General features: G+C 39.9%; 1 protein-coding gene across 1 annotated transcript; it reads left to right on the top strand.

Annotated features, from left to right (window-relative positions):
• Positions 1 to 1545: 1545 nt before the first annotated feature.
• On the top strand, positions 1546 to 21411 carry LOC148847759 (ras-related protein RIC2). Its single transcript, XM_088949461.1, has 2 exons — positions 1546 to 2312; positions 20727 to 21411. Exons 1-2 carry the CDS (start codon positions 2092 to 2094, stop codon positions 21160 to 21162), a joined length of 657 nt encoding a protein of 218 aa, XP_088805587.1. The 5' UTR covers positions 1546 to 2091; the 3' UTR covers positions 21163 to 21411.
• Positions 21412 to 24487: the final 3076 nt, after the last annotated feature.

Genomic DNA, 24487 nt, shown 5'->3' with positions numbered 1-24487 from the left:
ATTGTTGTAGGCCGTCCATGAAATTGAAGAGTAGGTCCTTATCTGACATGTCCGTGATCTCGAGCGATAGTGCGGAGAACTCCTTCACGTACTCATGCAATGAGCCCGTGTGTTTTAGTTTTTTGAGCTTCTGACGGGCTTGGTACTCCATGTTCTCTGGATAGAACTGGCGCTTTATCTCACTCTTGAACATGAACCAGGTATTAATGGAGCATAATCCTCACTCCGCATTGGCACATATCCTACGCCACAATAACATAGCAACATCAGTAAGATACATAACAACAGTATGCACCTTGGCCGCCTCCTCAACGAGTTCGGCGGCGGTGAAATATTGTTCCATTTGCCACAGGAAGTTGTCAAGCTCCCGGGCATCGCGGGTCCCTGCATATGAGGTAGGCTCGTGGACTTTGATCTTTGGAGGGGCTGGAGCAGTAGGTGTGCTGGCTGTATTGGCCATCAGCCTCTTCAGAAGGGTCACTTCGCCCTTCAAGTCTTCGAGCTGGATCTGTAGGCACTTCACCAGGTCTTCTAGTGGGTTGTCTGGCTTCTTGGAGCTATCACCGGACTGGTCCTCCAATCTTTCCACGACCGATGCTACGGTCTCAAGGTTGAGTTGAAGCTCGCCCATGCGGTCACAAGTTTGTCCAACCACTACTTCGCAGCGCATGATGCGCTTGTCCATGGTCGCAAGCTTGTCAACTGACTTGTCACGCTTGCTATGCTTTGAGCTAATGCCTTTGTCTTTGGGAGAGCTATCTCTAGGCTCGTCCTCATAATAAACCCGTAAGATCCCTTCCTGGATCTCCTCTTGCGTGTCACAATTCTTCATCGGCTGGTGTTGTTGCAGGGCACGACAGGGACTCGTTGGGCTTGACAACCGCTAGTGTCAACGAGGCTCTGATACCAACTGTCACGGGGCTAGTCGACGGGGCCCCGTGCGACGCTCGATTGGGGTCGAGAAAGCCTACAAATGCAAGCAACAACACATAAAAGGAAACAGGAGTGCATACAAATTAGACAAGAGGCAACTTGTATTGCATTAATCAGTGGTAAGCACAAGCACACAGTACAGTGTCGAGGGGATCTCGTGCTTAACCTTTACACGCTTATGAGCTCACTCAACTACCTACCTCCCCTCAAAGAGTACGTTAAGCTTTTGGGGGAGTGACAAAATAATACATCAAAATACTGTACATGCATACTACTATTTACATAATTGTCATTGGCATACCCCCCTTACAAAAAGATTACAATGACCCAACCCAAAACACTTAGATGGCGTGCTGATGGTGGCTGAACCGTCACACTATGGCATTTCGGATAGGTGTCACTGTTAAGCCTAGGCTTGTCGTGGTCCATGATCACCCCTATCGGATGCTTAAAGGCTAACCCGTTGGTCTCAAAAGAAAAAAGCGGTTCAACACTCCACAACGGGTAGGGACGGGACAGACATGCCCTGAACCCGATCAGCGGTCAAAAACAAGTTGGTAGTTGGAGCCCGATGGGGTGTATCAAATTGCCATCTCTAGGTATGATGTTGGCTTGGCATTGGCAACGTGGACCGGAATCAGAAGGGAATTTCCAATTTTCCGAAGCCAAAGCTGCCATTGACCAACATTTGACTTCGTTTCGTTGTTTATCGAACCATCGTTTCTCACAGAAATTTCTCCATATCTCGAGATTCTTGTCATGAGAATCAGCTTGCTCAGCCTCAGGCCCTCAGCCACAGCTGCCCACTAATGATCAACATTCAAAATGACCGAAACACCCCAACCCGTGATCACCAGAAGGTCCAGAAACAGAAACGCACGAATAAGGGTATTCTCGTCATTTTAATGTTTCCCTCGAAAACCACCTCGCCGTGGATCCTGCCTTTGGCTTTCATCTACTCTGGAATCCAGCCAAGCCAACAGCACTCTCGCACTCTTTCCCGTCTCAACGGAACTCTCGAAAAGAAGGAAAGGGAAAATAGAAACCCGTTTCTTTTCGAGAAATCTTATATATTTTCTGGGAAAATAGTAGAACGGGAAGGTTTCTTCTATCGATTTTTTCCCTGCTCGATTGTGTAACAGGGAAGCAGTGAAGGTGATGGCCGCATATAGAGCTGAAGATGACTACGATTACTTGTTCAAGGTGGTTTTAATTGGAGATTCGGGTGTGGGGAAGTCGAATTTGCTCTCGAGGTTCACGCGAAACGAGTTCAGTCTCGAGTCCAAGTCTACGATCGGGGTGGAGTTTGCCACCCGGAGTTTGAATGTGGACGGCAAAGTCATCAAGGCTCAGATTTGGGACACGGCGGGACAAGAAAGGTGATGTTCTTTTCTGGGACTTGGGTTTATGCGATCTGGGTTCGCGTTTTTTTTTTTTTTGTAGATTTTCAGTAACTTGTGAGCTCGAAAATTTTGATTCATGGTTTCCATGATGGACTGTTAGTTTCATATATTTGCTCTGCGGGTTCAGTAAACTATGGGATTGAAGTTATTTGTGGAAATGGGTTTGGTGGTTGGAGATCTGAAGAGGTTTAAATGGAGCATCTTGTCTTGTGCTGGTTTGACAAGGTTTCTAACTACTCATTTTTATCTGTATCTGAGTGTAAATTTGAGGTGGGTTATGGGTATCCATTATTAGGGCTCTGTTAATTCTTTGGCCTGTTCTCATAACAGTCTCCTCTTCAGGTCGATTTCGTTTAGATTTTGCTTGATGTAGTAGATATTGATCTTAGACAGCTTGTTACGATGACTTTACTGTCTATTCTGGGCCTCATCTTGTGTATTATGGGAATGAGAGAAAAATCAATGGAAATGTTGAAGCTTTTTACACGTATCACCATAATTCTGCTCTGATTAGAAAAGATACATTTTGGGCAACGGATTATTTGGTGGTTTTATAACTTTTATTAACCATAGTTCCTCTATGGCATCCAGCTATTCACTGTGGAATTTTCCATGTGCTGCATAGTGAGGATCCGGATCTGGAGCATATGAATTCATGTTAGAATTCCACTTCTTACTCTGCTGTATATAGTAGTGGCAAGTGTGTTTTAAGCAGTTCTCTTTTCTTCTGGAGGCAGGGGGTGAGGGTGACAAATTTTCCTGTTGGTTGGTTGGCTGGCTAGGCTGCCAACAATTTGAATTGGTTTTATATTGTATTTTTTCATGACTGTCTTTTCCTAGTTGCTTCATGGAGCTCTAGAACTGGGTGTTTGGTAGGGTGATATGAAAACTATTGATTACTAGGTGTTGGTATGCAGCAGCTATATATTGTATAGTGGGTTATTTGGAAACTAGAGTAACTGAATACCAATTTTCAATTTGTGGTATGCAGCAGGAGAGTGGGAGTCCTTTTTCTTTTTCATATATTCTGCATTCTTTAGTTACAGTTGTGCCTGTTTAATTATTTTCCTTTTCTTCCACTGGTTTTAGTCTTAACATTTCATTAGAATTAGGACCAAATTGTTCGACTGGACTGGGTTGTTTTTCCACAAAATTGTAAATCAATATGTTGTTATATATTTTCATCTTTTGGTTTTGTTATTTATGAAAGTTAATAGGAAAAATTATAACATGAGATTGGGTATTATGCCAACCATTGCTACCAATCAAGGATAGTTTTTACTGTTTTGGGCACAATTAGGGTCTGTTTGGTTTGCTGGAATAGGGGTCTGGAATTGGAATCGGAATGGGCTATTCCTATTCCAACTGTTTGGTTGGGTGTAATCGGAATCCCATTCCCATTCCTACTGGAATGACATTCCCCCATTTGAGGGAATGCCAATTCCCCGTCCCTTCCTTGGGAATGAAATCCCATTCCTTCTGATTTTAATTCCCATTCCCATTCCTGTCTGAACCAAACAGACTATGGGAATGGACCATTCCGATCCGGAAGATTTTGATTCCGATTCCGACTACGAACCAAACGGACCCTTAGATATCCTATGAGTATATTTCTTACTTTAATGGCAACAACAATGTTAGTAGAAAAATGAATTGCTACCATCAGTTGCAAAAACTAACAATTTACTCCAGATTGAGCCTAGGTAGAATGGCAATGGATTCTTCTTGTAGGATAATTTTGTCCCATTAAGTGATAACTATTGGTTCATACCAGCCTGTTGTACTGTGTCTATGTGCCTATTTTAGGTTTGTTGAAATGATTATAGAGACTGTAGGCTTTTTGTTGAGAGTGGTATGCCACACTGATTTCATGATTGTAGAAAAGTGAAATTTGTCATGGTTACAGCTTAATTTGTAGGTCTGTAAGAACTTGTTCAATTCATAGTTCACATTCTTTTGTGTGAATGAATTCATATTCTTTCTATATAACTGGTTTGCTAATATTTGATCTTCGTGGTTGAGAGGTTATTTGGGTCTATTTTATTTCCTTGTTTGTTAGCTAAAACAATTGTGCTTGCACTTATTTCTTTTTATATTAAGGCTCTTTGATATTTTTAATGGTAAATGTGAGAAAAAAGTTGAAAACCATCTAGTTGGCTGTATTCTGCATTATCTTTTACTCTTTGCCTTCCAAAAGTGAAACTCAGGAAGTTCTTTGTGAACTTCTTTTCACTGGGATATCTGAATGTATCAGTTTTGAAGATACATCATTCCCATTCCCTATCCTTTATAAGGGGATTGACTTAATGGTTGTATTCAGATTGTAGAGATTGAAATTATTTTGCTTCTCCTTATTTTTTTTTGAATTCAAAATGACTTCTCCAGGAATTTTTAGTTTATTAAAAAATGTAGATGGCTTAAAACTGCATTGTATTGGATTCTGTTTCTTTTTGGAAATGAATCCAAGCCTCATAATCCAGGCATTTGCACAATTGGCCTTTAATATCCCCATTCCCATTTTTTGAATTATCAAAAATAAATTCCATTTTTATTGCAATCTGAAAAACAGACTTGGTGTGTCCAAGGATTCTGAAAATGGATTCAAGTGGCCTTTTCATTATGCATAAATCAATCTTCATATCTATGTCTGCACCTTGTTTTTATACCATTACTTATAAGAGGAGAACAGTCTACAATAGAAATTTGTAAAACCCAGTTAGTTGATCAAAAGCAGTGTCAAACGATATCCAGCTTTCAGTAAATTCTTCTAACTCCAATTAACTTTCTTGCCTTTGCCTAGGTAATTCACCCCCATGTTTTTCTCATAATATCATGCCTACAGACCTACTCTTGCTCTTTAGCTCCACGGTATAGCTCATCAATGATATGCCACCTCTAGTGGGACAAACCATAACCGAGTTGTGAGACTTGGGGACACAGATAGATAGTTAATCTAGATGACAAATATCTTGGATGATTAAGGGTCTTAGAAGTAGAGGTAAGAAGGTTTGGAGGCCTTATCCTTGCTGTTCTTTGGTGGGTCTGGATGAAGAGGAACAGCAGAGCAGAGTGTTTGAGGGCAAAACATCCCAAAGTGATGAACTATTAATGGCTATTGCTTCTACCTTTTTCTTTCTCCTTTTCTGCAAGTTTCTTTTTATACTGCCTCATTTCAGGAGTTCTTATCTGGAGATTTCTTTGTAATAAGCTGCCAAGAGGTCTTCAGCCATTTTTTGGAGGGTTTCTGGCTCTTGCCCGTATAATTCTTTTTATTTTTATTTTTATTTTTTTGCTTTGTATAGGCTACTCCTTTCAGCTTTATACCACAACACAATACCTTTCCTTTATAAAAAAAAAAGTTTTGAAGCATTGGATCTTGTCTCCCTTTGATGTCTTAGATTTGGTGCTTGTCTTAATTGCTTGGTTCTGGACTAGGATCAATAGAACAGCTACTATAGCATCAAGGTTTTGATGTCTTTCCTTTTAAGGAGAATTCACATAGCTAGATGGACCTTTGATTGGATTGTACGCTATAAGAGATCTTTGATATTAGAATGTTGTAGTTTTCTCTTTTGATGGACAAAAAGTTGAAGATTTTCTCAGTGTTTGGTGGATGACTAAGTTGAAGCCCATCTCAGTGAGAAGAAATCTTGAGGTTGGGGAGAGGTTTTTTCTTGGGGAAGGATATAGTTTGCTAGGGTGGAAAGTTAATAGATAAAACTACTATGCATTTACATTTTATGAAAATATGAAAAATAAAATAATAATAAAACAAAAGTTTTTGAGAACTAAGTTATGACCATCCATGCAGAAACTCTGTTGAGTTTCTCAGTAAATCATTTTATTCATCATTATGGTTGCTGAATTCAGTGATCCGGCTTGAGTTCGAGCTTATATAAACAAGGGAAGAAGAAACTATGGAATAAAAAAAATCAAGTTTCTTCATATTCTTGATTTCTTATACCAGTAGCAAAATCATAATTTTTGTGTAATTTGGAATCTGGCAAATGAATTTTTTAAAAAATTGTTTTCCAATCTGTTAGTGTTTTCGGCACAGGGTTAACCATCTTAGAGGATCATAATAGTTCAAAAAGTCTTTTACACAGTTTTTAGAATTTTGAGAAGTTGCAGTCAGAATCAGTCACTTCACTATTCTTTGTCCTATTTTGCAAGAGCCAAAACTAGTTAGTTTTACATGATTTTGGTGTCATTAGAGAAGTTAGTGAGTCATTATCCAATAAGACCAAGGTAGGTAGAGGAGCAAGTTGGGTACCCGAGTTGAACTGTATCAAGCCCAGACTTTCTGGCCGGGCCCATTCAAATTTTTACAAATTCTTAACCTGAGGCCACTCAAGTTGCATCCCTAAAGGTAGGGGCCATTACTTGGTGTAATGGTAAAATCTTGGGCTGGCAATCATGAGAACACAGGTTTGAGTCTCAGAGCAGCCACTTTGTGCAAAAAAATGCCAAAAGGTTAGGACTGTATCCAGTCTACCCCTCCCAAAACTCCAGATAGCCAGGACCAACATTGTATAATGAAAAAAAATCCAATAGGACCATGATCTTGTAAATCTGACATATTTGGAGAGAGTTAATGGCCATTTTACTACAGTGCTGGTTTTTGACAAGATATTCCTTTTTGTTGATAATTTTCACTACAATTTGATATGATGAACAGTCTCTACAGTTCATATTAGGATATTCCTTTCTCAGTATAGGTTTATGCTACTTTAAGCAAGGTGTATGCTAACCTTTTTCACTAGAAAAATATTGTTTTTTATCAATAACAGAAACTTTTATTAAGAATAGAAAAAATATTGTTTTGGTATCCTACAATCTCTTGTTTTCTTGTTTTCTATAATGCTACCTTTAATTACAGATTTTATTAAAACAATGATCAGCATTGCTTCTTTTCCTGAACTTCTTTGTCAAACTATCCCAACATAACAACAAATTGCCCACTAGCATTAGGTCAAGGAATCATGAGACATGGTAGTTGGAATAAGGCAAGAGGAAAGGTCTGGGACAGCCCTTTCAACAAGGGAAATTGAGTGGTTATAAGGTTCATTCTTTAAACTTCAAAAGAAGCAGACATGAGCTCTGGGACAGCCCTAAATTGAGTGGTTATGATTCTTTAGCATGTCAACAAGGGAAAGGTCTTTGGTCAGCTCATGGTTATTGATCCTTTTGTTTCTCCTATATGAGAATTATCATCATTCTATTTCATTCTCAACTTGGATGTTATCTTGGATCAACTTTCTATGCTTTACCTTGAAAATAGTGCTTGTACCTTCACAACCAAATCATTGTGAGATGTTGGGTTTTTTGTTTATTGGATAGGGTTTAAACTTAATCTCATCAAACATGTGAAATAAGAGTTAACCTGATTTTTTAGTGACTGAAATCCATGGATCAACTCAAATTCCAGCAAGTTGGATGAAATGCTGTTATAGCATGTTCTTGGGTTCACTTGGGTTCACTCACTTGTTAGTATATTCCATGAAGGTATTCCTTTGCTATGGTAGATAGGTTTACTTTTAGATTCCATGATCTTTCCGTCTTATTTAGTATCTGATGTTGAAATTGGGCATATGCATAGGTGAAGTGCATTTCAAGGTGTGTGCCTCACCTCGGTCCAGGTGCAGCTCCTTTGAAAAGGTCACACTGGTTTGCCTAGGCATGCACCTAGTAAATTTTGTGCCTTATCTTAGGCATGTGCTTCAACCCAACTGTGCACCTTTTCAAGATAAGTGGCTAGGGTGGGGGCTCTGCCCTTGGTCCCCCAACCGAGCCCTTTTTGACAAGCCCAAACGAGTTGATTATAAGGTCCTAAATTCTTTGTGCATATATAAAGAAATTGGTTTTGTAATTTTAGTTATTGAAGACTCAACAAGGGTTAAGTTGTGAACAGTGTTGGACTTAGAAGGGTAAATGATTGAATTACAGAAATCTTATTATGAAGGGGACTTTTGTGTTATAGTTGGATGATTGAAGTAAAACATGGAAGGCTTTTGGAGGTACAGGCACATTATAGAGGAGATAAAAAAAGCTTATGAGGGAGTTGAACTGATACTTGGGTGCAATGTTTAGCCAATGGACTGGCAGACAGTTTGGCAAAAGAAGGGGCATTTTTTTTTGAAAGGTAGCAAAAGAAGGGGCATTAAGAAATGAAATATTGTGGTGACTGATCCCAAGGGGTGGGGTGGGGGGGAATGTAATGAATTATAAGAGGTGGTTAACTGAGGCTTCATATTAATATTCATATTAATAAAACTACTTGTACTTTTTAATATTCATATTAATAAAATTCAGAATGGTTTTTGATAAAAGAATCTTAGTGTTTTTAACATTTAAAACCAACTGTTTTGGGAAAGACCTTAAAAATGGTGTATTGGCCACCGGCTGATATGATACCATACACCTGATACGGGGCATATCGTGTTGAAATTTTGAATTTTGTTTTTGATGGATGAATGGTTCAAAATTCTGGCAAAATAACTAAATTGATGCAATTAGTCATTTAGATATAGAACTACATGTTTGGATGCTTTTTTAGTGTAGGGAGTACATGTCAAAATGAGTTTATAATGGTGGGGTAAATACAGACTTGAAAACATTTGGGGCAGAAGTACAAACTACAAATCCTAAATCATGCATACTCTAAGTCCAAAACTGATGGCTTTGTACATCTTCTCATGATACCTGATGAAGAACCCCTTCTCCCTAATGAGAGAAACCAGATGTGCAAAGAAAAAGGCAATGACCTCTTTGTGGAGTCACTGAGGTAGTGGGGGCATGAGAAGGAGAAGAGAGTAGGTGTGAACAGGTATGTAGTCTCTTTTTTTCTGTTGACATGCCTGCTCCCTGTAGTGGAGCAATGGCCCCTTCTCCCAAATCTTTTTTTTTTTTAATTTTTTTGGAGGCTTGTTAACCTGTTATGACTTGTCATTTTGCCAATGTTGAGGATTTAAATGGATGGTTTTTAGTTGATATTTGTAAACAGGACAGACTAAGGAAGTTTTGTGTCTGGACTAGTGATAAAATAGTTTAGGTGGACAAGCGGTTAAAGGGATCTAGGATGGAGAGTGATGGACTTACAGGTTAATAGGCTTGATATTTAGTAATAAGCAAAACAGAATGGCAAAACAGGATTCATGTAGCCGATCCCAATATAGTTGGGATAAGGCTTAGAAGCCTTAGATAATGATGAGGCTTGATATTTAGTTACAGTCAGTAGTATTGATCATTCTACAGTAAGAGAGAAATCACAAGAAAGGTGATGAGGGAAATCTAATCAAAGGGTGTGAAAATGAGTTTAGGTAGGATGATATGCTAAGGATGGCTGTGCTAGGATTAACTTCTCTTGAGCCTAGGAAATTAAATAAGGGGGTGATTTTAACTTTAGGGTTTCTCTGACTAGCTAGGGAAGTAACTAGGGTTTAAAGGGATTGAAAATAATTAAGACTTGTCTGAGGATGAAATTTGTCCAATTAAACCCCTGAATCACCTTTCATGTACCAGGAGACACTACATTTACTCTGGGGGTTAAGGAGAAGTACAAACCACAATATACTGTAGTCACAATATTTAATCCTCATTTGCTCATCAAAATACCAAACACAGTATATATCTTTTTCTATGGTGTGGTCAATCCCACTTAACATGAAAAGCAATGTACTTTACAAGTGAAATATATAAAACTCTTGTGTGATAGGCGCATACCACTTACATTAAAAGGAAAACTATAAAAACAGCTGCAGGTCATAGCGGTTCTAGCGGAGACTTGGGATCGAATCATGGGTTGGGGGATGGGCTACCCCCCCGGGTTGTGTAGCCCTTCAAAAGAAAAAAAAAAGTGGCAGAAATGTGTATGCTGAAATGAACAGGTTAAACAATTAGGAAGGATAGTTGAAGGGGCTAGAAGGGGCTAGGGGTAGACCAAAACGGACATGGGTAGAATTAGTAAGAAATGATTTAAGCACTCACAATTTAACAATGGATAGGACATTAAACAGAATGGAATGGCAAAACAGGATTCTTGTAGCCGACCCCATATATTTGGGATAAGCTTGGATGATGATGAAAGCTATAAAAACAGCTGCAGGTCATAGCGGTTCTAGCGGAGACTTGGGATCGAATCATGGGTTGGGGGATGGGCTACCCCCCCGGGTTGTGTAGCCCTTCAAAAGAAAAAAAAAAGTGGCAGAAATGTGTATGCTGAAATGAACAGGTTAAACAATTAGGAAGGATAGTTGAAGGGGCTAGAAGGGGCTAGGGGTAGACCAAAACGGACATGGGTAGAATTAGTAAGAAATGATTTAAGCACTCACAATTTAACAATGGATAGGACATTAAACAGAATGGAATGGCAAAACAGGATTCTTGTAGCCGACCCCATATATTTGGGATAAGCTTGGATGATGATGAAAGACGTAAAACTATTTTTCTAATCTAAATAAGACGAAAAGCTTCTTTATAAACTACATCAACTACTTTTATAGTTCACACAAAAAGCCATCATGGCCAGACTATATATAGATGAGAAAGAAGAAACATGCCTGTACTACGACAAATAGATAAATCATGAAATCCTAGATTATGAATTTACGTTCCATGTCATTGTGTCTTTGTAGCTATCTTCTGATCCTACATAATTCATAACCAAGATGTTAGCCTTCCATGGAACCGTTTGGAAAATATCAAGAGGTATTTTATTCTGGAGTGTAAATTGAAATTATAAGGGAGCTTGGTTTTAGAGGTTCCAGGATGGCCTAATTCTTTCTAGGGAAATGGGTTTTAAGGTTTCCGTAGGGAGAAATGTTTTTTTTTTTGGCAAATGAATCATTAAATGTAAAAAAATTGGGTGCAATGAGTGGGGTAAAGGTTGGAAGTGGAAATATTCTACATTGTGGGGGGAGCTGAGGAGAGCAAATAGAATTTTCTTCTGGCAAAACTTGGTGTCAAAAAAGGTCTCATTGGGTAGGACTGCAAATAGGTCAGAGTTAACTGATTCGTATTCAAGTCTGATTTGTTTGGATATCCATTTAGCTATAATCAGATATGGAAATATGATCTGCTTATTAATTGGATTGAATTTGGATCAACTTGTTTTTCCATTTAGGGTATATATATATATATATTGTTTATATAGATTTGAAGATACTTTAGTTGAATCAGATATCCAGATTTGTAAATGAATTGGATTTGAATGTTTTACAAATCTGTCGGATATCAGATAGAATTTAAATCTCTTAGATTCTTATTGGGTTGGATGTGGATACACCCCTATCCGATTTCAACCTAATCCGTTTGCTGCACTATCATTTTTTTTTGGCGGGGGGGGGGTGCTTTTATTGGAAATTTACCATGTTTACACCTTGCTCTTGGTTGGATATTTGTGCTTTTTATGAAGACTGAATAATACTTTTGTAGAATGTTAGAATACTACGGTTGGTTATAACCAACCGACAGCTGTAATCAGCCATGTGGACACATGGGCTAAGTCGGTGACTCATCACTGCTTTATATACATATATATATCTTTGTACATGTAAACCGAATATATGAATAAGAAGTTCTTGCTCTGTTTTTCTGTCTCAATACCATTCTTACATGGTATCAGAGCTGCGATCCGTGTCTCCTTGCTTCCTCTGCGTTTCCTGTTTCTCTTCTGCAAATTTTGATTTGGTCTGAGTTCGGCGGACCTTGATCAAGCTGTGCTTCCTCTGCCCAGCGATTCTTGATCCAGCCGTTCACCGACGCGTCTCGTTTCCTCTCTACAAATCTTGATCAGGCTGCAGCTCCTGGCTTAACTGTGATTGGTGCTTGCTCAACGATTCTTGATCCAGCCGTGCTCCCTCTACTCAACGATTCTGGATCCGGTCGTCTCCCTGCAACTCTTGACTCAGCCACGGACGTGCTTTCTTGATTGAGCTATTTCTCTGCAACTGTTCTTTCCATTCTCATGGAGACTGAGCACAGCTCTCCTTATTTTCTTTCTCCTTCGGACAGTCCAGGAATGATGCTTGTGTCCTGTCCTCTCACTGGCGACAATTATCCCATGCGGCAAAGAGCAATGATCAATGCTCTAAAATCAAAGAACAAATTAGTCTTTGTTGATGGATCTATGCCAAAACTAGCAGCTGGTGCTCCAGAATTCAGTTCTTGGACCAAATGCAATGCGGTGGTCATTGCGTGGATCTTCAACTCCTTAGCGAAGGAAGTCTACAACAGCGTAGCATTCGTTGATACAGCAACAGAAATCTGGAAAGAGCTCCAGGATCGTTTTTCACAAGGTAACATCCCTTGAATATACGAACTGAAATGAGACTTGGCACTGCTACGTCAAGACGATCTCACTGTCAGTGCATACTTTACAAAACTTAAGACACTTTGGGACGAACTAAATTCTCTCATGGTGTACCCTGATGCACTTCTGGAGCTGCCAAGATTTTCTCGATGGAGCGTAACAGAGACAGGTTTCATCAATTTTTAATGGGTTTCAACGAATCGTTTAAACGGTTCGATCAAACATTCTTGGATTTGAGCCTTTGCCTACCTTAAACAAGGCCTATGCCCTCGTAATACAAGGGGAGCGTCACCAACAGATGATGGTTCCCCGCTCTTTGCAACCTCAAGCTTTTGCACTCACGGAAAAGGATAAAGGTATCGGGATGTCATGACCAAAACTCCGGTGTGACCATTGCAAAAAGAACGGCCACACCAAGGGTCGATGTTATGCTCTCTTTGGATATCCCCCAAACTGGAATCGACGCTGAAATGACAAAACACCAACTGATTATTCTGGTAAAAACACCCGAACTGCTGCTCTCGCAGTTACAGATAATACAGACCAACCAAATATATCAATGAATCAGAGCTCACTGGTGGTTGGCCTAACTATGAACCAATACACTCAATTGATCTCTCTCCTGAATTTTGCAGCCTCAGTCTCAGCTGGTAAGAACATTGCTCCTGCCATTGAATGGATTATTGACATTGGTGCTTCGGACCACATGGGTGTCAAACGATGCCTGGTTTGATACCTCTATTACTGTCACACCCACAAGCATCCGTCTTCCAGATGGATCACTGACCTGCACAAATTTGCGTGGGTCCATCACCATTGGGTCACATATCCTTCAAGATGTTATGCATGTTCCCACATTTCATTGCAATCTTTTGTCGGTAAGCAAGATCACACAACAACTAAATTGTATTGCCATTTTTTTTTCCACATTATTGCATTCTTCAGGACCCACTCTCCAAGACTGTGATTGGGATGGGTGAGCTCTGCAATGGGTTATACCATTTCAGATTCCACCACTCCACCACTGTTACCCATTCAATTAGGGCTCATCAGTCCACCACTATCAGTTCTTCAATTTGGCATATGCATTTGGGGCACGCCTCCCGATCTCGTTTAGCTCTCATTCATGGGATCTCCATTTCTGTTCTGATGCCATGTTGTGATACATGCTATCGGGCCAAACAAGCTTGTTTGCCATTCTCGATCAGCAGCACTTGCAGCAAAGAACCTTTTTCTTTGGTACATTGTGATATATGGGGAGGTTATAAAACCCCCTCTCATTGTGGTGCTAGATATTTTCTTTCCTTGGTAGATGATGACACAAGATGTACTTGGGTATACCTATTAAAGCACAAGTCAGAGGTTGGTCAGTACTTGATTTCTTTTTGTGCAATGGTCACTAGACAGTTTAATGCTTCTATTAAACAAATTCGTAGTGATAATGGGTCTGAATTCATGTCTGTGCTAGTTCAACATTACCTTGCTTCACAAGGGATACTGCATCAAACCTCATGTGTGGACACACCCCAACAAAATGGGGTGGCAGAAAGAAAACACCGTCATCTATTGGAGGTGGCACGGTTATTAATGTTTCAAGCCTCCCTTCCCATTGGTTTTTTGAGGAGAATGTCTACTCACTACAGCCTATATCATGAACTTACTACCCACCCCACTACTATCCAATGTCTCTCCATATGAAGCCTTGTTTCACAAATTCCCATCCTACCATCACCTACAGGTTTTTGGCTGCCTATGCTATGCCCAATTACGACCACGTCCACATGACAAATTTGCCCCTCGAGCCCATCCTTGTGTCTTTGTGGGCTACCCACATGGTCAACGTGGTTACAGAGTTTACAACCTAGAAACAAATAAGATCTTCACCACAAGAGATGTCATTTTTTATGAGAATCATTTCCCATTCAAGAATGGGCCATTACTTAACCCAACACATATATCATTCCTCTACCACCCCTAGACGATTTTGATTACCCTAGCCCACCTATCACCATTGACACTTGAGGGGATGAGAGATCCATCATATGGATGCCCAAAGAATGCGGAATAAGGGGGCGAATTTCAAAAATTTTTCTCTCCTTTCAATTGGGAATCACATTCCCTATTTAGAAAATCATATTTTCAAGGATCATTCTTGAATTATAAACTGAACCAGATTTGAACCAAAAGGAGTAGGAGAGGATTATACCTGATACGGAGAAATAGTATCCCCCAACGAAGGTGTTCACGCCCAAGAAAGGTTTCTAAGACTGTTTCCACTGAAAATGGCGCAGTGCGGGGTGGAGCAGAATCGGTAATGTTCTCTAAGAACTCTGTCCTTCGCAAGAATCAGCAGGATGGCACGTGAACACAGCTTCTTATTGGTTCTTTATCAAAGAATTGATGTCAAGATCGAATCTTGACTTCTCCCACAGCTGGAAATCGAACTGGCAAACAGGGGCGGCAAGAAATAATTATGCAGGGATGCTTTATTCTTCCTTTTGTGATTTCAACACTCAAGAGGATGTGAATAACTCTCATTCTTTTAAAGGCTGTCCCCTCATTCTTTTGCTAACCTAAAGGATCAGCTCCTAATCCAATTAGGAGCTGCTTATCAAATCATATTTGGATCAGCATTCTCTTCAGGTGATAAGGATAAACCCTTATCTGCAGATTAGATCAGCTTTCTCCTAATCTCATTAGGAGGTTTCTAGATCTAAATCACATTCAGATCTGGACTCTTTGAGTGGATAGGGTCTTAACCCTATCCTATCTGCTAATCGATCTCAGAATTCGCCCCATAATTAACTAATTAAATAGCCTAGTTCGAAATGGGCTTTAGGCCCATTAAGCTTATGTGCTTACTTAACCTTCCTAACTACTGCCCAGTTGGGCTTCCTTGTATGGCGTGGGACCCAAGCATTGATCTACACATCAGCCACATGGGTTTGGCCCAACATTTGTTACAAGTCTTGGTCGAATACACTGTTATGGACAGTGCACCCCCTGAAACCCATCAAATGGGCTCTATGGGCCCAACACTTACCCTCAGTGGTCCCTGGGCCAAGCCACCTTGTAACACCTAGGGACTTTGGGCAGATGCAAGATTAGCCCATCAGGTATTATCCTCAATGGTCTTACACTTAACCTCTCAATCCATAATGATCACACTGTCCGACAAGAGAATATCTCTCCCTCAGCTGCAAGGAACAATGTTGCACTCTTTGCTTATATGGATCCCGGGAATTAAAACCTTTTGCAAATCATTTCGAAACCATAATATATATACTTTTATATCTCATATAAAATATATTTTACAAAACAAATTTCAACGATTGAAATCGGCTGCCGACAGTCTTGGTTTCCATCAGTGAGAGTGCATCCCCGATCATTACCTTTGTCCGACAAAAGGGCTGATCCTGTCACTATGATCACCCACTCAGATGAATTCTTAGACTGTTTCAACATACCCAGGTTTTGACCTCCGCTAAGGATCTCACTGATTAGTATATCAAAGACAGTCCAATCCGATACCCAGTGCAGTATCATAATCGAGTCTAGGGGTCGGGTGTAACTTTTCAGTTTTGCCCATTAATCTCCACGGTCTAGGGCAATACTGGAAATCTGGTCCAGTTCATAGATTTAATTAATCCTACACTGTATGTGCCTAGGGTCTCACCCTGGCAGCTGAGACAGGTCACCCCAACTGACTTGGTGGCACCACAGTGTCAGCTTTGTCAGGATATGTCTCCCTAGACCGACCCACTGACTATGAACATTCTAAACTAACACGAGTCTCATTAAGTGTCCAGTTTAAGGTTATTACACAGAAACATACCAAGGGAACATGAATCAAATATGCACTTTTATTCATTTACAATAAGCTTATAAAGTACATCATTCTGATTGAAGCTAAGGGCATACAAAACTGTTTAACAGCTCTCACTTGCACTTAGGTCCAATCAGGTACAAGCTAGAGTCTCATGCTTTCCACGTGTTTCTCAAACACTTTCTGTGATAGTGGCTTCGTCAATGGGTCTGCTACATTTTTCGCTGACGCTACATTCTGAATCAAGACGTCCCCTCTACCAACAATCTCCCGCAGTACGTGGTACTTCCTCTTGATGTGCTTCGACTTCGAGTGGGCTCGTGGCTCCTTAGCCTGAGCAATGGCTCCATTGTTGTCACACAACAATGGGATGGGTGATGTACTGGACGAAACTACTCCCAACTCGTGAACGAAATTCTTCATCCACATGGCTTCTTTGGCAGCCTCACTTGCGGCAATGTACTCGACCTCGGTCGTGGAGTATGCAGTGGACCTCTGTTTGCTGCTTTTTTAGCAAACAACACATGATCCTATTGTGAAAACATATCCAGATGTAGACTTTCTATCATCTGGATTTGACTGGATATCGGCATTTGTATACCCTTGGATCTGTAGTGAGCTACCATCGAATACTAGACAAAACTCTTTTGTCCTTCGAAGGTACTTAAGTATGTTTTTCATAGTAGCCCAGTGCTCCTGCCCTGGGTTGGCCTGAAATCTGCTTACTACACTCACCGCCTGAGCAATGTCAAGACGAGTGCACAGCATAGCATACATGATGCTTCCTACGGCAGAGGCATAGAGAACGTCTTTCACGCCATCAATCTCCTCAGAAGTCTTGGGAGATATCTTTTTGGAGAGAGTGACTCCGTGTCTGAAAGGAACATTTCCTTTCTTGGAGTTCTCCATGTTGTATCTTTTAACTATTTTGTCAATGTAAGCAGGTTGGGATAATCCTATTATCCGTTTCGATCTATCTCTGGTTTCTCCAAGATCTTTCATGGAGAATTGCTGTGAAAGCCATACTTTCACCGTAGTTAACATTTCTACATCATTCCCAATGAGTAGAATGTCATCTACATACAGAACCAAGAAGGTAACCTTATTTCCACTGTACTTTCTGTAGACACAGGGTTCATCCGGATTCTGCTCGAAGTCAAACGATTTGACAGCAGAGTCAAAACGGATGTTCCAACTTCTAGAAGTTTGCTTAAGTCCATAAATGGATCTATTAAGTTTACATACCATGTTTTTCTGACCCGCAACAATGAAGCCTTGCGGCTGCTGCATATAGATATCTTCAGTAAGATCTCCATTCAGGAATGCAGTTTTGACATCCATCTGCCAAATCTCATAATCATGGGCTGTTCTTTATGATTTTCTGTGATACTGCATCAAACCTCATGTATGGACACACCCCAACAAAATGGGGTGGCAGAAATAAAACACCGTCATCTATTGGAGGTGGCACGGTTATTAATGTTTCAAGCCTCCCTTCCCATTGGTTTTTTGAGGAGAATGTCTACTCACTGCAGCCTATATCATAAACTTACTACCCACCCCACTACTATCCAATGTCTCTCCATATGAAGCCTTGTTTCACAAATTCCCATCCTAACATCACCTACAGGTTTTTGGCTGCCTCTGTTATGCCCAATTACGGCTATGTCCACATGACAAATTTGCCCCTCGAGCCCATCCTTGTGTCTTTGTGGGCTACCCACATGGTCAACATGGTTATAGAGTTTACAACCTAGAAACTCATAAAATCTTCACCACAAGAGGTCATTTTTTTATGAGAATCATTTCCCATTCAAGAATGGGCCATTACTTACTCAACCCAACACATCTATCATTCCTCTACCACCCCTAGACGATTTTGATTACCCTAGCCAACCTATCACCATTGACACTACCCAACACCAAACCCAAACAAGCCAACCTCCTATGGCTGAACCCACTCAAGCCATCAATTCTACACCATTAACACCTCCTCAACATAGCCACATTGAAACACTTGAACCCACTGCCCATCACCCACTAGACTCACCATCATCACCAATCACCCACCCACGCCGCAATACCACTGTCCCTGTTCATCTCCATGACTACATTTATCAACTTCCTCCTTCGCTAGCCCAAACCCATCTTGCTTCAAGGTGAACCCAAGACCGACACCCAAGCAGCCAAAGACCCACGATGGCGTTAAGCAATGGTTGATGAAGTTGCAGCCCTAGAACAAAACAACACTTGGTTCATTGTACCACTACCTCCTGGCAAGAAACCCATTGGGTCAAAGTGGGTCTACCGCATCAAATACAAGGCTGATAGTACTATAGAACGCTTCAAGGCTGATAGTACCACTACCTCCATGAAGAAGTGTACATGACCATTTTGCAAGGGTTTGGGAATAATCTCCCCAACCATGTTTGTAAATTGAATAAGTCTCTTTACAGCCTCAAGCAAGCCTCCCGAATGTGGTTTGAGAAATTCACATTGTCACTGTCATCCTTGGGTTACAAACGATTGCCATCTGATCATTCTCTCTTCACACTCAGTCTGGATTCTCCTTTGTTGTTGTTTTGGTATATGTTGATGATGTCATTATTATAGGAAATGACACCACTTGCATTCTCACTCTCAAGAAACACCTCGATGGTCTATTTGGGATCAAAGATTTGGGCCCACTTACCTTTTTTCTTGGACTAGAGGTATCATCAAGTGCTGGCATCTTTCTCAGTCAACAAAAGTATGCTTTTGACATCATCCGAGACACAAATATGATGGATTGCAAGTCTTGTCCTACACCCATGGAACCCCAAAGACATTTCACTGACACCTCCAATCCAGCATATTCAGATCCAGTCCAGTATTGCTGTTTGATAGGTTGATTTATCTACTTAACAGCAACAAGACCAGACATTTGTTTTGCTGCCAACTATTTAAATCAATTTATGCAAGACCCCAAACAAGAACATTTTGATGCAGCTTTAGGAGTGGTACGCTACATCAAAGGCACTGTGACCTATGGCATTTTCTTCTCAACCTCCAGTCCTCTCCAACTCCGTGGATTTTGTTATTCTGACTGGGCCAGCTGTCCCCTGACTTGTCACTCCACCACAGGCTATTTGACTTTACTCGGAAACTCTCCTCTATCATGGAAATCAAAGAAGCAGCACACTGTCGCTGCTCTGCTGAAACAGAGTACAGAGCCAAGGCCGTTACTTCATCGAGTTAATGTGGTTAAAGAGGATTCTTACTGAACTACAAGTCAACCTCTCCACACCTCCCACTCTTCACTGTGACAGCAAAGCCGCATTACACATTGCTGCCAACCCCGTCTTCCGTGAGCACACCAAACACATTGAAATTGACTGTCATTTTATCCGTGATCTCATCCAACGGGGCGAATTGACAACCACTCATGTTTCTAGCACCTCACAACCAGCAGATCTCTTCACCAAAGCTGTCTCCACAGATTGTTTCTTTTCTCATCTGTCCAAGTTGGGCATCCAGGCTGCTCCAACTTGAGAGGGGGGTGTTAGAATGTTAGAATACTACAGTTGGTTATAACCAACCGACAGCTGTAATCAGCCACGTGGACATGTGGGCTAAGTCAGTGACTCATCACTGCTCTATATATATATATATTATCTCTGTACATGTAAACTGAATATATGAATAAGAAGTTCTTGCTCTGTTTTTCTGTCTTGATACCATTCTTACAACTTTATCCTGGAATCTGTGGATTATCTGATAAAGCCGACCATCTAGTTGGGGGCAAGAGTAACTGTATGTGGTCTAGGGTCCTCATAACTTGACATTTGTGCCATATTTAGAAACAGGAATTCCATCCAGTAGGTCATACAATGAAAATATATTAAACTATCATGCTGAAAATAACTTGAAACATGATAGCAACTAATGTGTTCTTTGCATATATTTGGCTTGTCTTACTAGACTTCAAAACTGGATCCCTCAAAGCATGCTTCCTACTACCTATTTTGGGCATTTGGTTGTTCTTCATTCCAGTTCCTGATAATTTGCATTATATTTCCAATTTCACTCTGGTGAGGCATCTGAGAGCATGAAGATATAGTTCAATTTGAAGTGGCAGAGTAGTCATTATTAAGATATTTCTTTACCATTAACAAGTAATGAGGAGGCCTTCGTGCAAAATGCAAACTAGGTTTCTTGTGTTTTTGATAATGGGAAACATGCTTGATGGGTTTTCTGATCTATCCTCTTTCTACAGGTACCGGGCCATCACTAGTGCTTACTACCGAGGGGCAGTTGGTGCACTGCTTGTGTATGATGTCACTCGACATTCTACTTTTGAGAATGTTGAGAGGTGGTTAAAGGAGTTGAGGGACCATACCGACCCCAACATTGTTGTCATGCTCATTGGAAATAAGTCTGACCTTCGTCATCTTGTGGCCGTCTCCACCGACGATGGAAAATCCTTTGCTGAGAGGGAATCACTCTACTTCATGGAGACCTCTGCGTTGGAAGCAACCAATGTGGACAATGCATTTGCGGAAGTCCTGACTCAGATCTACCGTATTGTGAGCAAAAAAGCAGTGGAGACAGGCGATGAGGGAGCTGCATCAACCATTCCCAGCAAAGGAGAGAGAATAAATATCAAGGATGATGTGTCAGCACTGAAGAGAGTCGGATGCTGCTCGAGTTAAGGCTTGTGAAATTGAGGTCTGTGTTAAGGAATGTTACTGGGTGTTCTGCCACAATCACTGTTTCTGTGTAAACCATGGATTTATTTGTGTAATATTTTCAGGGATTCCAACCGGGGGAAGAGAGCTGGAAGCAATCTTTTTAAGACTTGTATTTGTTTTCATGAACGAGAGGTTGAGTTTCAGTAGGATTAGTGTGTTACATTTATTGTTCCATTTAAATCATGGATGGAAGCACAAATTAGCACGAAATCTGCTTGGTTATATTGTTGTTGTTAATACCTTTCCACGAAGGTGAAGGGCTAGTTGTTTATTTGGTCTAGTTTCGATCTGAAATAGTATCACCTGCATTCTTCTCTACAGAGGTTAAATTCTGGAATAGTTACTCATTTTTTCAGCAATTAGGGGCACCAGCATGATACTAGCATTCGGTTCCCCGGATTCAGGCTCTACAGCTAGTTCGTGAGCTTTTTCATTGTTTAGATTTATTTACATATTGTAACGATGCTGTTGCAAGACTTTCAGAGATAAAAAAAAAAGTAGTAACAAATCAACTGCTCTTTCCATATCCCATGAACTTGTTTTCAGTTAAGCTTTTCTATTATCTGCTTTGTATCTGATTATAACAAAAGTGGTCCAGAACCGATATTTCTGTCTCACCAGAAGCAGTTGCCAGCTGTTTACCAAAATAATACAGTTTAAGATGCTCACCGGGTGGATGTCTGGTATCGTGGTGAGGTGTGGTGATACGATTATTGAGGATCAAACAGATATACTACACGCCATTGCCCAGATTGATGTGCTTTTGAACCAAAAAAAAAAGAAAAAAGAAAAAAGGAAAGAAGACTTATGTGGTGCTGACGTGGATGAAAAACGCATTTATCATCAAATGAGAATCAAATACAAACAGTAGTGTTCGTGTTTCAACTACAAATAACATTTCAACTCAAAACAGTGTAGGTTGAAACACCTACAGTACCAAACACAAGCTGCATCTAATGGCTCGGTCAAACCAGTTTAATCACCCACCTAGTAGGAGCTCTGAAACATAATTTCAGTTTATGTGCTCTGGATAGGTTAGGCAAAAGTATTCTAAAGGAGGTGATTAGCTATGATGGATTTTGTGATTTTAAGAGTCATTTTTACTTTGGATGCAAGGAAATTGTTGGAACTAATTACTTTTCAGCTACAAACTCGTTATAAGAATCGATTCTTTCGAGATAAAGATTTGACTTGAGAAAAAGAATCATTTTTAGCTGAAAATTCGTTCTTCAAATAATGGTTGTTTTGAACAATCGTTTTAACCAAACAAACAAAGTAAGTTACAAAAGGGACGTGGCAAGTAGGTTGCTTGGTTGAAGTTGTCCGCTGGCACAGTTTGTAAAATCTTGACTTGTTACATCCAAGGTTTAAAATATCAATACAATGTGCCAATTATAAGGTTATGTTTGGCAGTGTTTAAAAATAAGTGCTTATTTAGGTGGGAACCACACCATTAAGCACTATTTGGTGTTTGAGAAATAAGTGCTTATTTTAAAAATAAGGACTTATTTTTTAAGCCCCAATTTCCAGCTTTTTTTAAGTGTTCATACAATAAGCACTTATTCAAAAAATCTCTCCTAGAGTTCTCCAATAAATTTTTAGAATACCAATTATACCCTTTTATGAAAGCAATTTTACAAAGGCACTTTTATAAAAGTAGTTTTGTGAAAACTATTTTTATAAAAGAAAAGTATTTTTACAAAAGCACTTTTATAAAAGTAATTTTACATGAAAGCACTTTTATCAAAGTATTTTTACAAAAGTAACTTTATTCATTCACTTTGGATTGGATATTTTGAAAATTTGAAAGAAAATAAAGGACAAAAGAGTCACAATTTCTTATTTAAGTGCTTATTGGAAGAAAAGACTACCAAACACCCAATATGAAATAAATGTTTATTTTTTAAATAAAACTTGAAAAAGTTGAATGTCAAATACAAATAAATGCACACTTCCAAACATGGCCTAAAAGGTTTTAAGATTTTAATTATATAACACTTTAAAATATGAATTAATAGGTATTCTATCAAATTTTCAGAGGAAAAAGTCAAAGTTTTATTCAATTGGAATTATTGATACCCCAAAACCCCATAATCCTTCATGACAATGATCAAGGGGTTCAATCCAAATCTACTATAACCAGCCAAAGGCATGCATAATCAATGCATGAGCCTCCGCACTAATGATCATAAAACCAACCCTAACTGGCCTGACCAGCCCTAATTATGCTCATAGGACTGGGGCAATAAATACTTATCAAAGTAATTCAAGGGATATGGGTTGGTTAAACATACCTAGGTCCCACTTGATGCACCAAACCAGATCCATGTCATTAAAGGCACAGTATTTAAATATAGGTCTGACCAACCCATGTCCTTATCATTACTCACATCACTCTTAAATATTTCAGTTATGCTTTTGTCTCTTCTGCTTCTTTCCTATTCTTTCCTCTTTGAAGCATAAAAATAGTATGGAAAACCAAATTTGGGAATAAAATTGCATTACTAGTAAATCCTATATGAGTTGCTGCAGACAGATTATTATGATTCAAATACATGGGCTGGGTGATTCTTGACATATGGGATTTCAATGGATTGGGTTTAGTGATAAATCCACATTGATCCGGCCCTATTGGGTTAAGTAATAAATCCACAATGGGTCGGGTTGTGTTAAACAAGGCTCGTACCAAACCCGATCCATTGACATTCCTAGAAGATTAATTCAGCTTAAACTAGCCTTAAAATTTTGGGCCCAACTTGGCCCTCACACCAAAAACCAAGTTGCATCTTGCCATGTCCTGATCTCTGCTAGGTTTACCAACAGATGCATTTATTGATAATGATGAACTGTTATTTTATAGGGATGCCACTTGGGCCGGCAAAATTTAAAGGAAATCTGGCTTGATGGGCCATGTCTTCAAATCGAGTACCCAACGAACAACATTGTCCTTTTACCCGACTGGGACTTCTAGTGGAACCCAAAAATCCGGAATCCTATCTGATTATTTTAGAATTGGTTGGTGTGCTTGAACCCCCTTTTAAAAGTTCGGTTTATTCATATATATATATATATATTATAATGATGATGATGATCAAGTAGTTCAGATGACCAACTGGAAGTATATTGATTGTTCTCCCATAACCGAATATATATATATATATATATATATATATATAGTTGAGATGGTCACTCGGTATCCTCGAAAAAAAGAATTCGGGGATCAAACCCATGGAATTGGAGACTCCATATAGTATGACCATGTGGCTCGTGGATTTCATGTGCATGC

The sequence above is a fragment of the Nelumbo lutea genome, chromosome 6 (assembly GCF_056320005.1).
Source record: "Nelumbo lutea isolate HS-2025 chromosome 6, American lotus-T2T, whole genome shotgun sequence".
In the NCBI taxonomy this organism is placed as follows: domain Eukaryota; kingdom Viridiplantae; phylum Streptophyta; class Magnoliopsida; order Proteales; family Nelumbonaceae; genus Nelumbo; species Nelumbo lutea.
Note: the sequence above shows the minus strand (reverse complement) of the source record. Positions and strands in the feature narration are given on the sequence as shown.

Excerpts from the sequence above, each read along its gene's own strand:
- LOC148847759 (XM_088949461.1), top strand. The coding sequence starts at position 2,092 with ATGGCCGCATATAGAGCTGAAGATGACTACGATTACTTGTTCAAGGTG. Across the intron at positions 2,313-20,726 it reads GACACGGCGGGACAAGAAAG|GTACCGGGCCATCACTAGTG; the intron begins GTGATGTTCTTT and ends CTCTTTCTACAG.